Genomic DNA, 17,927 nt, shown 5'->3' with positions numbered 1-17,927 from the left:
TTTTCAGATGAATTGATAACTAAATCAGAAAGACTACGCTTAGTCAAACACTATAATTCAAAGTATAATATTCTGAGAAAATAACTCTATCTAGTTTTGCAAAATGAGGGAGAAAATATATTTTCAATACCAACAGAAAAGAACAAATGACTTGGTCTGACCCTGATTTGTTCTAATACCAATGCATCATGTATCCTCAAAACATTAATTCACTGAGACATTGGCTATTGGGAAATAATTTTTCTATGTGTTGCCTGAGTGTTCTCATGTTCAAAACAACTATAGGAGAATTTCCCAATCAGTTACTAAGGTCAAAAAGAAAATATGGTATAGTAGAAAGAGGGGGAGTTAGGGGATGGTAAATGCTAATCTCAGCTCCACAACTAACTTTCCACATATTATGAATTTATCAAAATATTTGTTGGATTTAACTAGATAGGGAAGTCACTTAACTTCAGTTTGCTTATCTGATGAATAAAGTTGCAAGACTGCCAATGTCCTTCCATCTCTATAATTCAACATTTTGATGTTCCTAAGTGACAGTGGAAAGTGAAGTACTACTCCGTTCTTATTCTTCTATCTCCCTGGTGACTCTAGCATCCCTAGGTCCTTCTACATACAGACATGTCATACTTTATATGATAGCTCTCATCTTGGAAAGCTATTTATGAATCAAGTTTTTGTAACCTAAACATATTTTAAAGGAGTTTCACTTTTAAAAGGAATTCTGTAATGAATCCATTTGCAAGGTATCTACTAGGAATCAGCAAGAAATGGATGCTAATTTCAGCTTTGATTCTTATTAGCTGTTTGATCTTGGTCAAATCACTTAACCTCAAACTTAATGATCTCATCTGTAATAGAGGAGGGAGGTCATAATATTTCATTACCCATCTCACAAGGTTGCTGTTAGGGAAGATATTTGCAGTGGGGTACAGTCAAAAGAACATTGGTTCTAGGATCAGGGGAACAGGGTTCAAATCCTGTCTCAGATCTTTCTGAAGCCCAGTTTCCTTTCTATAAAATGAAAAGATTGAATTAGATTGTCTTTGAGGTCCCTCTGGCTCTAGAGCTATGATACAAATGTGAGTTATTATTATAAAGTGAAAAATTGTTCTAAAATGCCAGTAGCCACTCTGAGTTATGTTCATATGGGTTTCCTCAAATAGGCACACCTGTATTCTCCTATAAAAAATAACTCACTATAGAATTATATTTCTACATGTTTTTCATATGCAAAGATGACATCCTCTCAGAAGGGTTTTATGTGCAGTTATTTCTCCAGGTGTGGGGATTCATTATACTGAGTCATTCATGTTCTATTCACTGGTTCATTTTTTGACTAATGAGATACATTTGGAGAACGTTTGGCTGGGATCATGGAAGCAAATGGAAGCTAGGGAACCAAGGATCAAACATATGTCACAGGTCTTATTAATTTCACATTATAATCAACAGAGCTCAAAGCCTGACCTAAGAAGGATGAGCTGATACTCTGCAATGTGAAGAAACTGTGCACACTCGAAATGTGCTGGGGAGAAAATCAATTACCTAAGGTTTCCTACACTAATGACTATTCCAATAAAATCAAGACTTTTCAAAGAATAAGAATAAGTAGAAGTTTTTCTTAAAGGATAATCAAGTGGAAAGAAGAGTGATTTTGTTTTTAGCCAGAAGATATATAGTCCATCTCTGACATTTCTAGCTGTGTGACCGTCAGCAAATCACTGTATTTCTCTGAGCCTCAGTTTTCAAATCTATAAAGTGGGAAAAGTGATTGTACTTACACGGCCTCCCCCACAGGCTTGTAAGGAAATTCCTTTCTAAAACTTTAAAGTGCTCTATAAGTGAATAATTACAATTATCCCAGCACAAGATATGACTTTTTAAAATGACATTAATAAAAAGATGAACTTATGTTGGCCTGAAAGCAAGAAAGAAGAATTCATTATAAATTACCTGGTAATGAACTCTCTGGGAACTAGAAGGAACTGACTGCAGATCCTAGTGGGGAAAATGAAAGAAATATTCATGGCTTTAAAAGTATTTCAACAAAGTTAACCATAAGAAGGTATTAACTACTCCAACCTAAAAACTACTAAACCAAATACAATAATTTAAACTAAACAAAAACAAACAAAAGAATCATTACCAAGCATAGCAAAAACTACTAATTCTCAATTCAGTAGGGAAAGTTTAACTTGACCTACTCAAAAATCTAAATCAAAGAATATGTTTTAAAAGACTGCATTTAATTAGTTTCAAATGCACATATAACTCAAACTAATGGCTACAGATCCTCCCCAACCAGCTTTAATTAACAGATAAGGATCATGTAATTAACACATTCATTGCTACTATGTTAATGATACCTTAAAATAATGAATTCTTAGAAGGTTAAAATGTCTTTCCTATCCTTATGCTTAAAATAAATAATTTCCTTAGGAAGCAAATTGTTTTTTCATAGATAGCAAAAAAAGTTAGCTTCTAACATTCCATGTCTAAAGGATCACAAATTCCAAATCCATGGAGTGATAATGAATGAGGATTTACTGAGCTGCTGAAAACTTGACCCACTTTTAAAAAAAATTTTTTTAGAACTGAAATAGTTATCTTTGTCACATTCTGTAACTCTGAGGATAATTAGTATAGTGTATCTATTCACAAATGTCAGCAATTCTTCAGACTTTTGTTCTTACAGCCTCATACCTCCTTCCTACAGGACTTATTTTTTTAAGTTTGCTTCCTGTGACCAATGAAATTGACTTTCTTCAAAAATCGGTATTCTTTATTTGGAATAGTTCTCTTTTTCCCCCTTAGAATTCTTACCTGTACTGTTTAGTACCATTTTTGTTAGGGTTGCTTCCTATCTTAGACTACCACCTAACTCCACCCCCACTCCCCCAAACCTCTCTACTTACTACACCAGAAAACTGCATTCTTGTTACAATGGTACATCCAGTAGAGATGTTCAGATAGTCATATCCTCAAATTCTGATGATTTATGAGCTTTTGCAGCACCGGTAGGCAACTCGGAGGTTATGGAAGTTTTCTTCTTTTAATTAGGATGCTTATAATAAGATCATATTCAACTCCTATTTTTGCTTCTTCTTCTCTAGCCTATTTTTTGTCCTTGGAGAAAAGCATCTGAGTTATATCTAATGTCCAGACTCTGGCTGATATCAGAGATGAGGAAAACTCATAGAATCTTGAAGTTGGAAGAAACCTTAGAGGTCATCTCATTCAATCTCCCACCCACTGCAAGAATCTCTTTTGACAGATTATCACAGGATTGAACTGAGATTTTATGACTGAGAGCCCACTGTTTCATGAGGCAGCTGTTCCCATTGTTGGACAGCACTTACTGTTACACAGTGTTTCCCTACACAAAGCCAGAATGTCTCTCTCTTTAACTTCCTCCTATTCATTCCAGTTTGCCCTTTGGATCAACTTAGAATCAATCTGCTTCAAGTATTTGACAATTATCATGTCTCCCTCAAGATTTGTTATCTCTGCTATAATCATCCTCAATTATTTTAACTATCTGTCATACAACAGTCTCCTGACACCTCTCCATGCTCATTTCCTACCCCTGGATGCTCCCAAATCAGAGATCAAGATAAGGTTCCAGATGCAGTCTGACCAACTTAAAGTATAATATTACTTCCAATGCTTGGAGCACTATATTTTTATTAATGCATACTGAGCTCGTTAGCAGCCAATACACTTACATTTTCTGCTACCAAGTTAGATCTCCTCAATACTATATTTAGGCAATTCTAAAACCTAACCGTAATATTTTTAAAAAATCCTAAATTTAGGACTTAACACTCACTCCTGTTATATTTCATCTTGTTGGTTTTGATTTAGCATTATTAACTATTAGTATCATTTAAATTTGTTATTCTGTCACCTTTCAAATTGGCTCTTCCTTACAAGTTTGCAATATCTGCAAATTTAATTAGAAAGTCTTCTGTGTCTTTAAAGCAGTCCCAAACTAAAAAAAAAATCTAGGCATCGATTTGTCTTTCAACATAGACTTCTGCTCTGAAACAGAACTGAAATTTGTTTAAATAAGGGCTGTCTTCTGTTCAGACTTTAAAGTATTAAAAAAAAACAAGACTCTTAGGCTGGTTAACAGATTCACAGATGGTCAGAGAGGAAGGAACCTTTGAATCCTTCAATGTTGTTCAGTTCCTTAACAAAAAGTATTCTTTACATCTATATCACACTTTAATATTTACAAAAATGCTCCCCTCTTTTTGAGGGGCCTGATGCTTTCTGTTTCAAGTGTGAACAAATGTAAAAAGGAAAAAAAATGTGTTTTCCTCACAACCCAGGGTAGATGGTTAAATATTATCATCCCCCTTGAATAGTTAAGATTATGGACTAGAAAAGGTATATATTTGTCCAGAGTCAGTGAAATACTAATATACACCCATATGTAATAGCCCTAATAAAGGCAGGAATCCTTAAACATTTAATCTTGCCAATATGTTTTTTTCAAAAGAGTATTCATAGATTTACTTATTATTTTTCATTCCCCTCTGACATCAAGTATTATGCATGACAATCATCCTTCTTCTGTATAGTTCTCCCTAAGTAAGCTGCCATTGTTGAGTCATAGACACGGACTTCTAAAAATGAGTGTCCAAAACTGAATTCATTATAGCTATTAGTATATCTGTTTTATCCGCAAGATTGTCAGCTTGTTGAGGACAAGGACAATGAAGGTCTTACTCAACTTTTTAATCACCTGGTGATACCAAATATGGGGCTTTTGTATTTAATGAGTATTCACTAAATGTTTTTTTTAAATTTCCTCTCTTCTACTTTAAAATCCTATTTCATCTTAGCAGTAAAGCACTAAAACTAAGGGAAATTTTGTTAACAATTATGCTACACATTTTGAGGCGGTGCCATAGACCAGTTTTCCCCCTGCTAGTCTTTCCTTAACTGAATTCACATAGTCAGGAATTGTTTACAGACCCCATAGGCTTATCAAATGGTCATTATGGATGAACAATTGTCCACATCAACTCACCTCCTGTAGGCGGTCAATGTACATGCGGCAAGTTTCCAAATCACAGTCTCCTCTTACAACTAGAATACCCAGAGGGATAGCTGAGAGTTGGGAGAAAAGAAAGAGCTAAAATAACTTATTTGACATTTCCATATAGACATCAATGTGCTTCTATTGTTCCAAATATTTCAAAATATTTAATTCCTTTTTAAAAATACTAATTTTTTAAAAATTAAAATTTTAATTCCTCCACCCTCCTCATCTATTTGATCTTCACATGATTTGCTATAGCATATATTTCCTTGCATAACCAGTGCTGCCTTGTATAGCACAGTTTGTATTTTCAAATATCTTTGTGCATGTAGATGATGTCTGCCATCACTTCTAGAGATCTGATTTGAGAGACAAGCATACTCCTCACACCATTATCCTTGCATTTCCCAGTCCTGCCACCAGGGGGCCTGGATAGACTCACCTTTCTGAGTAAGCTTTCTCCAAGTATTAACCAGGAGTCTTAGAGAATAATATACACAAACAACGGCAACAAAAATCCTTTCCCCTCAGTGATTATTTCCTTTCTAATGAATGTTTAATAGACATACAATAAAGTTGTTACTTCTCTAAGGTCCTTCAGTTTTAAGCATTTCACAATCTGCTAGTGTATAATGTGAAAAAGACCCTTTTTTTAGGACCTTCCCTACCCAATTGACTTGCTTGATAGTTTGCATATGACTTCACCAAAACTAGCTATTTAAAACTGATAAATCAACCAAATCGTGTGTGTGTGTGTGTGGTGTGTGTGCGCACGCGCACACTGTAAAGAGGAGCAGTTTCATAAAGCCAAAAGCTAGTTTAACTCATTTCACCGAAAATCATTTTTTTTAAAAATTTGGATTAAATGAAACATGGTCACATCGTTTTCATAAACATTTTCTCGTTTTGTCACTTTGTGCATGATATATGATATGAGGAGTCATGATTCATTCTTCTGGCACAGGTTGGACTAGATGACCTCAGAGATCCTACTCTCAGGGGAGCCTATGATTTTATAAGATATTCTTAACTTCTCAGAAGTTTGAATCTTTCCATTCTTCTATTCTCCCTGTTTTAACTACCACGTATCCTAAAAACACACAGTGTAAATTCTGTTCTGAAACCTCTTTCATCACCACTAAAATTAAGAGACAGCTATGGAGCTAACCCAATGGCCAATGTGATTTGCTCATCACATTTGTCTAATAGATATCAATCCAAAACTGTGTACTTTTTTCCCTGCTTACCACACTGAAAGTATAAAAATTTTTAAAAAGACAGAAAGAGAGGCAAATAGATTAAGTGTGTTACCACCATATTCAATTTAATACGTATATCATAATAATTTGTTGTTGTTCTTTGGTCTTTTTCAAATGAGGCTGACTCTTTGTGACCCCAATTTGAGGTTTTCTTGGCAACGATACTGGTCTGGTTTGCTATTTCCTTGTTTTTTATTTAGATCTGCTTTTATTTCTTTTTTTTATTTTTTTTTGTTAATTTTAAGTTCCTGTCTCCCTCCATCCCCACCCCACACTAAAGAAGGCCACCATTTGACAGAGATATATAAGTATATATATGCAGTAGCTTGCACTGAATGTTCAGTGTTTGTTTTTGTGCCATACCCAAGGGAATGTTATTTTTGTTCCAAGTAAAAGCTAATCAGACAGCTTTCCACATTCTAAGTTGTTAGGAAGAATAGAGGGTTCCTGAAGAGGCTTAAATGGAAAAGAAAGAATTCTAAGGTTGAGGAGAGAAGATTTGACCTTTGTCAAAAGATGCAGAATGCTGCACAACTAGAGCTGTTTCTGAAGAGTAGAGTTGGATGCTGTTGAGAAAGAAGCTGCTTTTTCTCTGAAGAAAGATATAGTAGAGGGATGGAAGCTATCAATTGAGAGATCACCACTAAGGGACAAAGGGAGAAAATAGGAGTTTAATAGTTGGTGATTTCCTGTTAAAGCTATTTGTCTACTCAATAACAACTGAGAGGTCTCTTATCTTCCTGGATTGTGTATCTAAGACACAATCGAAAATTTATCAAAACTTATCAAAAGGGATTACAACTATTCACCTCTACCAATTCATATATGTGCAAATGACGCTGATAGAAAAAGTTTTAAATTTTTTTAGGTTTTATCATCATTTCATTTCAATATCTCACATTGCCCATGACTATGAAGTCAGCCAAGAAACCAAAGACCATTGGGATACAAACTGGATCTTCCTCAGTGCTGCACATTGAAGGTAATTAATTACAAAGAATAAAATTAATTTGGGAAGTGAACAGCTGGCTAAGATGGTATCTGAGAATGGAATTTGGATTCTGGATCATATCTTATCATAGAAGCTTGACAGAGTCTTGGCCAAAGTTGAAGCATATATAAGCTAGCTCAGTGCCTGGCACGTAGTAGGCAATTAATAGACGCTTATTTACTTGACTTGACATAACAAGGTCTAATAGTTCTCTCAGGGATGGAGTTCAACTGGGCTAGATGTCTTGAATTCCTCAAGGACAGTAGATTTTCTTTTACTATCTCCTTATTTACAGAATTTGCCAAGCATCTTTCGAATCTAATCCACAGGTTTAAAACTAAAATGCCAGGAGACTATTTATGTTTTTTTATATAATATATGCTAGAGAATAGCCAAACAAAAGAAGAAGTATAGTAGCTGAAATACCCCAAAATATTCAGGAGACAAAATCTAAAAAAGGACTACACAGTAGAACACATGGTATCAAGTATCTATTCATAAACACCCAAAGGGTTGGCACAAACAAGATTAACTAGAGGTTTTAATACAAAAGAGTCAAGTTAGATTTCACAGGTATCACTGAGATCTGATGGGATAAAATCTACAATTCGATTATAGTTCTAGATGGGTATACCTTATTTGAAAGAAAGACAGAAAGAACAATGTAGAAAAAGAGGTGGGAGATAATTCATATTGTTTATGAGGAAGGTATGAGAAAATCATGGAACCAGGGAGTAGAAGAATAACAGAGAATATCTGGATAAAGGTTGAAGGAAAAAGAAACAATGATTTTATCACTGGATAGAAAGAGAAAAGAGATGAGGAGTATGTAAAACAGATTACAAGTCTGGGACAGAGGTATGAGAGAAATAATGGAGGACTTCAACTATCCAAACATCTGCTGGAGCTCTCACTGCCAAAAGCACATTTTTTCACTTGTATTAGTGATAATTTCATTGTTCAAAAAGAGGAATCTACAAGGGGAAATTTTATTCTGATTCTCACTAACAGGGAGGATCTGGGTGTCGGAGAAGAAATGATTGGGACTTTGGAAGGAAGTAAACATTCCATACTAGAGTTTACAGGAGAGGCTATCTGGAAAGTGTCTAACACAAACCCTAGATTCTGGGAAAGCACATTTAAAAGGATTTAGAGGAAAGACGGTAGAATCCCAAGGACTAAAATGCTTCAACTCCTTACAATCTGGCTTCTGACCTTATCATTCCATTGAAACTGCTCTATGTAAAGTAATTAATCTCTTAGTTGCCACGTTAAATGACCTTTTCTCAATCCTCATTTTCCTTGACCTCTCTGCAGCCTTTGACACTGTTGATCACTCTTTCTCCTCCTTGATACTCTTTTCTCTCTAGGTTTTCAGAACGCTGCTCTCTACTACTATCCTATTATCTAACATAGTTTCGTACTATCTTATCTAACAACTCCTGTCTCCTTTGCCAGATCTTCTTCTAGATCATGCTCTCTAATCATAGGTAGCCCACAGGCTTCTGTCCTGTGCCCTCTTTTCTTTATATCCTACTTTACTTGGTGATCTCATCAGCCCCCATGAATTTAATTACTATCCTTATGTTTCTATGATTCTCAAATCTACCTATCCTTCCTTAGCCTCTCTGCTGACATCTAACCTCACACCCCCAACTGTCTTTCAGGCATCTCAAACTGGATGTCTAATAGACATCTTAAGCTCAATATGTCCAAAACATATTTCCCTCTAGACTACTCCCCAATCCTACTGTTACCTTCTCTATTACCATTACCATTCTTCTAGTACCTCAAGCTCAAAATCTAGGAGTCATCCTGAATTCCTCGCCATCTCTCACCCTCATAGCAAATCTGTTACCAAGGTATGTTGGTTTCATATTTGCAACATCTCTCATGTATATCCCCCTCTTTCTTCTAACATTGCCACCACCCTGGTGCAGGCCCTCATCACCTCACACCTGGATTATTGCAATAGCCTGCTGGTGGGTCTGCCTGCCTTAACATCCCAAAGCCAATCCACCCTGCATTCAGCCACTAAAGTGATGTTTCTCAAATGCAAGTCCAATCATGTCACTCCCTACTCACAGGAAAAAAACAACTGACTGAGAAGACTGAGAAGAAATTTTAAGTTTCACTGAACTATTTGAATTTCAGCCCAGACACCATATTTCAAGAAATCTTAAAATAAAACTTCCTAGATCTCTTGGAACCACAATACAAAAGAAAACCACTGAACAGGTGACCACCAGACCTGAATGAAATCCCCAAATGAAAACTCCCAGGAAAATCATAACCAAATTCCAGGTCAAAGAGCAAAAATTACTACGAGTAGCCAGAAAGAAAGAATTCAAGTACTGAGGAGGATCACATATGATTTAGCAGCCATCACTACAAAGGGGTGGAAAGCTTGGAAAAGGATATCCAAGAAGGCAAAGGATGTGAGTTTACATCCAAGAATAACTTACTCAACAAATCACAATACTCATCAAAGCTGAGCATAATGCTACAGGGGGAAATAGAGATTTAATGAAATTATTACTTCTAAGCATTCCTGGTTAAAAGACAAAAGCTGTAGAGAAACTTTGATATAAAAACACAGAAGTGAAGAGAAACCTGAAAAGGCAAACATTAATGAACAATGATCAAACACTAATCAAAGATAAACTGTTTACATTAAAATATGAGAGATGATACATGGGTCTTCTCTGATCATCAGGGACCATCAACAGGGTTCATAGGTTCTTGTCCAATTAGACAAGACCTGGGAATGGTTCTTGTTCTGTCCTGATGATTTTAAGGGGTGAATAGAAAGAGAGCAGAAGAGGAACACATTGGGAATGAGAAGGGGTGTGGGGAGAAGAATGCAAGGGACAATTGTATCACTTAATGAGGATATATACAAGTAGACATCTAAACAAACACGGAAAGAGGGTGGGAGGGATACAGCTGACACTTCAACCTCACTCTCATCTCCATTAGTCAAAATAAGGAAGAATACACACAGAATTGGGTGCAGAAATAGATTTTACTCCATAGTTAAATTGAAGGGAAAAGGGAGAAGTGGAAGAGGAAATTGGAGGGACTATAGTTTAAAGGAGAGATTAGTCCTCAGCAAAACAAATACTAAGGATATACAAAAATATTTATAGCTCTCTTTGAGATGGCAAAGAATGAGAATCTGAAGGGATGCCCATAAACTTGGGGAATGGATAAACAAGTTATGGTGTATAAATGTGATGGAATACCCTTGTGATGAACTCTTATTAGTGTCATGACTAATCAGGATTCCTGAGGTAAAGGATTCAAAATGCATAATAAGACAAATATTTTTTAGGACATTGACAAAACCAGGAGTAATGGGTAGAAGTCGCAAAGAAGCAAATTTAGATTTGATTGCAGGAAAACCTTCCTAAAAATGGGAGCTGTTCAAAAATGGAGTGGACTATCTCAAGAAGGCATGCCTTCTGCCTCCTTGGAGATCTTAAATGAGAGGTTGGATGATCACTCATGAGATATAGTAGAGTTAGGATTCCTCTTGTGTTTGGGTTGGAATAGATGGCTATTGAGATCCCTTTTCAATTCTCAGATTGTGTGACATCAAAGTTCATCTAGTCGAACCCCCTCATTTTACAGATAAAGATAGTGAGGCTGAAGGAAAGCAAAGTCATTTGCCCAAGGTCACACAGATGACAATTATTCACTAGAATAAAGTTCTTCTTACTCAGAGCCAGTGTTCTTGCTATTATGTCCCAGTGCCATTTTTATTACTGGATGAAGCAACTGACCCGTGAATGCTTTTCTTCATTATTATATGGAGATTGACATGTGACCGTAACTTGCCCCGCCTTCAATAACTATGTAAATTTATTACTAAAGATTTTGAGAGAAGTGATTATATTTTGCTATTATGTTTAATAACCAATTATTAAATTAGTATTGAATTTTTTTTTCTATTGCCTCATTCAGGGACAGTCCCTGTAGATCAGTCTGTCAGTCTCTGAAGGACATTGCTGATACATGAGATTGCCCATATCCTTTGGGTACTTGCTGGGGATCTTGAGTGGGACCCCACCCAACTAGAAGACCTTATTTCTGTTTAGAGTATAAACAGAATCTAATCTAGGTGAATTCTTGCCCTTAGGAAATAAGCCCATGTCACTGTACTCCCTCCTTTGTGGTGCAGGGTAACCTAGTTTATGAAGGAAAAAAACAGGCAGAGTCATCTGGGTAGAGATAGATTACTTTGTCCAGATTGCTGGAGGCAGCTGAGTTGGATGATCAAGTCACATTCTCACCAGAAGGAGCTGAAGCTCCATGGTTTTGTCTTTGGTCACCAAGACAAACCTCTGACCATTAATTTATTGATTATTTGCTAGCCTAATTAATAAATTGATTATTAATTACCCTGAAACTCTGTCTTTTGGGCTTTTCATTCATCTCAATTCCTTTTGTGTTCTGTAGCATTAAGCACTATCCCTGCCCCAATAAAAAAGAGAGAAGGGGACCAACCAATCTTGACAGTACAATCATGGGAAACAGAAGATCTAGTTTCCATTTAAGGATCTATGTAACCTTCATTAAATCCCTAAACCATTCTGGTCCTAGAATTCTTCATCTGTAAAATGAGGTGGGTGGACAAGATGACCTTTCTGGTCCCTTCCAGGTCTAAAGAAATAGTCTATGCTGTTCATAATTCTAAAACTAATTTTTCTCAACATTAGATGCTGGGAATATTAGATCCCTGGGAATATCAATATTTGACAAAGTCCATGTGAAAGAAGTAATTGAATTTATATAAAGCAGAAAACTTCTGGCAGTATTTTGTTACCCCCAGGATGCTGAAGCCCTTGAAGGTGTCACGTATTCAACAACGTATCACTGTGGAAGAAAAAGGCTAAGAGTATGATGTATTACTTTAGTTTAATTACCTTCAATTGACTATTGCTGTGTAAGTCCTGCTAAAATCAATTTACAGCTAAACAGTGACATTTATTTCTTCAAATCCTAAACAAAATAACTTGCAAAGAAATCATTAAGGAAGGTGTGAAGTCTTAGAGAGAAAGCCTCTCAGAAACTCAGGAAACTGCAGTGATTGTGATCTCAGTTTCAAGTATTTACAATTCATAATTTAAAAAATTGCAGGATGGGCCTCTAATAAGGTTGCCACTTTGGGGGGGTGGGGTGGGTAATAAACAAAGAAGACATAAGGTGTGGTTCAGCATAAATTAATTTATTTTGAAAAACAGATTTCCAAAAAGTGAGGCTGAAACATATGCAAATCTCAAAGGAGAGGAGCAACCCTAAAGAAAATGATCACCTGCGAATCTTATTAAATTAATACTGCTTATGTTATTTATGTTCAGATAGTTAAAGGGACAGAAAAACATTAGCATGTTATAGTCACTGGAACAATGAATTCAGCTGGTGTCTGAAATTTGTATTCACATCTCGAATGACTGCCATATATCAGTGTTTTCTCTGGTGAAAGTCACCAAGGATTTCTGAACCTCCTTTTCCTCTTTTGTAAAATGGTAGTATTAACTCATGTTCTGAACCCACATGGTGAGCAAGAAAACGCTTTTAAACTATCTGAAGCCTAAAGACTCAAGGGACCCTCTAATTAAATAATTAAGAGAAATGGCTACCATTTTAAGGATATACTTTGAAAATGTGTGTTCTAATCCTCTTTCCAATCCAAAAAAAAACCTGACCTAACCTTTCACAATACATCCTTATCAACACCAGCATCCCTCTTCTCACAGTAGCAAAAATAAACTCCCACAAACGTGGTATAAGATATGACAACACCTCTCTCCACATATGGAATAGTTTTTCTTGCACTTAACAGCAGCTTGTGATCAAGCCTAAATGAACTTGATTTTACTGTTTTACTTTATACTATGAACACTAGATACAACTGCTTGTAATCAGAATTTCTTGGCTGATAGGAAGAAATCTGTCAGGCAACTGCTCCCTGTAATTGTTTGTAATAATAATAAAAAGTGATTCTGACAGGCTGTAAACAAAAAGTCCAGTGAAGCTTGTTTCTTTGACAACTATAAAGAGGCATATAAATGAGAGACTGCATGGTATATTGGGTAGTGGGCTAGCCTTGGAGTAAGGAAGACCTATGTATAAGGAAGGTCCGCTACTGATGCAGACTAGTAATATCACAATGGGCTAGCCACTTACCATCTCCATGACCCTTTCAACTCTTTAGACTATGAAAGTAGAAGGACTTTCCATACTAAAATAAGTGGCTCACCCCCCCCAAAATCCAAATAATTATTAAGTTTTATTTTAGATTTTTCTATTCAATAAGCAAATTTAATGTTTTCAATATTTTGCTAGCCATTCTGGTCATTCAATGCATACTCCCATTTCCACTCTTGAAAAGATGACTGCTTTTTTTAATCTGGGAAAACAGATGCTGTGTCAGAGAACATTAGTGATTAGGAAGATAACAACTCAAACAAACTGTAAAAAGAAAGAACCCAACACTTCCAACTCTCCCCTCTTCCTAGTTCCCTATTATTATTATTAAGAGCACCATAATCTTCCTAGTAACTCAGGCTCTCAACCCAAGGGCCATTCTCCCTCATCCTACATCCCAATCTCAAGCTAAATCCTGTTGTTTCTACCTTTCCAACACCTTTTTATAAGTCTCTTTCTCTCCTTGGACACATATTTCACTTAGTGATTTCATCATTTCCCATTGTCTGGGCTATCATCTCTATGATGATGATTCACTCATCTACTTATTCATCCCTAACCTTCAGACTCCCATCTTAAACTGCTTATCAGTCTACTCACACTCAATGACTGACAGCCATCTTAAATTCTGCATGTCCAAAACTGAAATCATTATCTTTCCTCACAAACCAAGCCGCCTTCCAAACTTCTCCATTACTGTCCAGGGCATCAGTCAGGCTCTCAACAACCCAGAGGTCATCCTTGACTGCATTCTCTCACTCTTCACCCCCCGCTCCAATCTAACCTGTTGCTAAGACCTGTTGATTTTACCTTGTAATGAGAGAATTGTGTGAGCCAAACTGACTCCATCCTGTAAAATGGACTACATTTTGAGACCACTCCATTTTGAGACCTAAGTTTCATTTTTCTGTAAATTCCATGCACTTGACTAATCGTGGGAATAGAGTGACATCCTGTTTCAAATCCAGGAAAGTCCACTTGCTCACTCATCCCTCTTCCAACTTGAAAAGTCCCTAAACTTTCCTTGAATTAGAAATCAGATTCTCTAATCTCGTAACCTGGTTTATATACTGTTTATTGTGCTCTTTTACTGCATTAAAATCTCCCTCCCCTTGTACTTGGGGTCCAGTGCAAGGCTGAGGAGGATGGGTCTCCATTTGTTATGCAATTGGCACACATAACTTAATAAACTGATATGTCTGGAAGCTCAAGCCTTTGTTTTCTCAGTTATTTCAGAATTTCACCCATCACGGTAACATCTCTTGTATATGCCCCCTTCTCTCTACTGTCAGGGTAACCACTCTGATGAAGGCCCCTATTATCTCATGCCTGGACTATTATAAGAGCCTGCTGGTTAGTTTCTCTGCCTCAAGCCTCTTCTCCCTCCAGTATATCCTCCACCTGGCTTTCAAATTGATCTTCCCAAAGTGAAGATCTGACTGTGTCACCAGCACCACACTCCTCATCATTTAATCAATTGCAGTGGCTCCCTGTCACCCCCAGGTTCAAAGTATAGGGATCTTTTGGCATTCAAAGCCCTTCATAACCTGGCTTCCTCCTACTTTTCTAGTCTTCTTATTCCTTATCTCCCCTCCCCCAATGTACTCTGACACCCAATGATACTGGCCTCCTTGCTGTTCCTCCCACAACAAACTCTGTCTCTAGACTTCAGGTATTATTCCCAGCTGTCCCTCATTCCTGGAGAACTCCTCCTCATCTCTACCTCCTGGCTTCCTTCAAGTCCCAACTAAAATCCCATCTTTTACGACAAGCCTTGGCTGTTAGTATGTTGTCTCCCCCATTAAACTATTGACTTCTTGAGAAAAGGGATTGTCTTTAGTCTTGCTTTGTATCCCTAACACCTGGCACAGTACCTGGCACTTAACAAATGTTTGCTGACCGGTGTGGACACTCATCTTCTTGTAAGTGGACTTTGCAATAACCTTTTAGTTGTTCTCCCTACCTCATGTTTCTTCCCACTCTAGTCTATCCTCCACTTAGCTAAAGCAATCTTCCCAAAGTGCAGGTCTGACCACATCACTCCTCTATTCAATAAACTACAGTGGCTTCCTATCAACCCCTAAATCAAATACAAAGTCTTCTGTTTGGCTTTTAAAGTCCCTCTCAACATGTCCCCTTCCCATCTCTCAAGTCTTCCTACACTTTGCTTTCTCCATGTACTTTAGGATCCAGTGACATTAGACTTCTTGATGCTCCTTACATGTAACATTCCATCTTCTGACTATTCAGCTTTTCACCAGCTCTGTCATCATCTCTGCCTCCCGGCTTCCTTCAAGTCTCAGCTTAAAGCCTACTTTTGACAAGAGGTCTTTTCAGGTCTCATTCAGTGCCTACTGTTCCTTGAAGGCTGTCTCCAGTTTACCCTGTATATAAATTGTGTACTTAGTTCTGTGCACATTGTCTACTCCATTAGACTTCCAGATCTTTGAGGAGAGGGACTGTTTTTTGCCTTCCTTTGTAACCCTAACTCTTGATATAGTGCCTGGTACATAGTAAGTGCTTAAGAAATGCTTGCTAACTGATTGTTATCTTTTTAGAGTAATTTCTGATAATGTAACAATACAGGAAGAAGTAGAGAAAGTAAAGGAAGAAGGGGACAAAGAAAGGGCACTGGATAGAACAGAGATTCTTTCAACTTTAGTTCAATAATTTCAACCAGGTCAACGGCAGCTGAGAGACAGAAGTTCTTATCCGACTGCTAGTAATTATGAGAAGAAAAAAGCTGTCAATCTTTCCTCATCAAACTTCTAGTGGACTACAGGTCCAGTTCACCCTAATCTACCATCTTTAATTTCTCACTAGGAAACAAATACATAAATGAACGCGTATGTTCAAATTCAAAAGCAAAATCATGCCTACAAGGCATTCATTGCCTTTCAGAAGGTTTGTCCAAAACTTCTCAAAGCACCAGGACAGAATTTGAGGACAAACTCACAAAATGTCATTTTCTGATTCTGAAGCCAATAAAAATTAACATAAAGGAGATAAGCTTAGCCAGTCGGAAGTAACCCATTGGAGAAGTATGAATGGATTAGTGGTGAGAATAGATGTTTCTAAGTTTAAAAAACATCAGAGCTTTTCAATTTAGAGCATAAGTAAAGAAAAATAAGTTATGATCTATTCAACTATATCTAAGGCTATATGTCTAAGATAATATTGTTAAAGCAGAAGGGTCTGCACAGAATTTAGAAAAAGGGAAATCAAAGAGGAACAATCTGTCACTGTTTATCCAACACTGCCCAAGGCAAAAGATGCTTTGATTCTAGTTGGCAGATAGACATAAATATTCAGAAATTAGAGAATGCAACCTATCAAGCTACCCGGCTTGGTAAAATCCTTTATTTAGGAACATCCAATTCTTTCACTCAATTCGTTGTTCAGGAAGCAGTCTTCTGACTTTGGAAATGAATTGCTGAGAGAACTTACCCACCAGAAGAGGATGTCTTGTACAGATGCCTGATACCAGTTTTTTTTTTCCAGATTTAACTTTCATTGTACATTGACAAAATGGTACTCCCTTGTGATCAGTCCATGTGACACAATGCTCCAAAGCCTGATCAACCCTGGGTGAGCTGATAAACTGGAATTCTTAAGCATATAGAACTCAGGATCAAATTGTTCTGTTTCTCTCTGAGCTGTATCCACAGGCAGGACCTCACAAGGGCTGATGATCCTCAGTAAGAACCATGGAGATGATCAAACCCTCTCTCCTCACTTTAGCTAGCAGAGGAAAGGAATTTAACAGGATGTGAACTCCTCAAGGGCAAAGACTATTTCATTTTTCTCTTTATGTCTCTAGTTACATGGCTAGCACCCTAATTCTGGGCCTCATCACCTGTTGCATGAACTATTTCAATAGCTGTCTATTTGATCTCCTTACCTCATGTCCCTCTTCTGTCTATTCCATCTTTTATGAGCTGCCAAAGTAATATCCCTGAAGTACAGGCTTGACCCTGTCATTCCTCTGCTCCATTAGCTCTGTTAGGTCTCTATTACATGTGAGATCAAATAAAAATCCGTCTGCAACATATTATTCTAGCCTCATCATCAACATTTCCCGTCATGTCACACACACTTTGGTCTTTTTGTTGTTCTGAGATGAATGAAAACCCTGAGAGACAGAATTTCTGGGTAATTAATAATCAGTGTATTAATTAGGCTAGCCAACAATAAATAAATTGAGGCTGAGTGGTTTCTCTCAGTAACCAAAGACCCTAAGGGAGATCCTGAAATGACTAAAATCCCTTCTGAAAGGGAATTCCCGACATCTAAAAATCAACCCTGACTGGTGGACATTTAATGAAGAGATGGGCTAAAAGTCTTCAGCTCCTCCTGCTGAGATTGTGGCCTGATCATGAGACTCAGCAGCCTCAAGGCATTTAGACAA

General features: G+C 37.1%; 1 protein-coding gene across 1 annotated transcript in view; it reads right to left on the bottom strand.

Moving 5' to 3' along the window:
- DGKI (diacylglycerol kinase iota) overlaps positions 1-17,927 on the bottom strand; it is a 569,495-nt gene that overhangs the window by 130,238 nt on the left and 421,330 nt on the right. Inside the window, 2 exon segments of the mRNA XM_036761364.1 lie at positions 1,960-2,004; positions 5,045-5,149. Coding sequence (XP_036617259.1) covers positions 1,960-2,004; positions 5,045-5,149 — 150 coding nt within the window.

This window comes from Trichosurus vulpecula, chromosome 5 (genome assembly GCF_011100635.1).
Source record: "Trichosurus vulpecula isolate mTriVul1 chromosome 5, mTriVul1.pri, whole genome shotgun sequence".
Classification (NCBI taxonomy): Eukaryota; Metazoa; Chordata; class Mammalia; order Diprotodontia; family Phalangeridae; genus Trichosurus; species Trichosurus vulpecula.
Note: the sequence above shows the minus strand (reverse complement) of the source record. Positions and strands in the feature narration are given on the sequence as shown.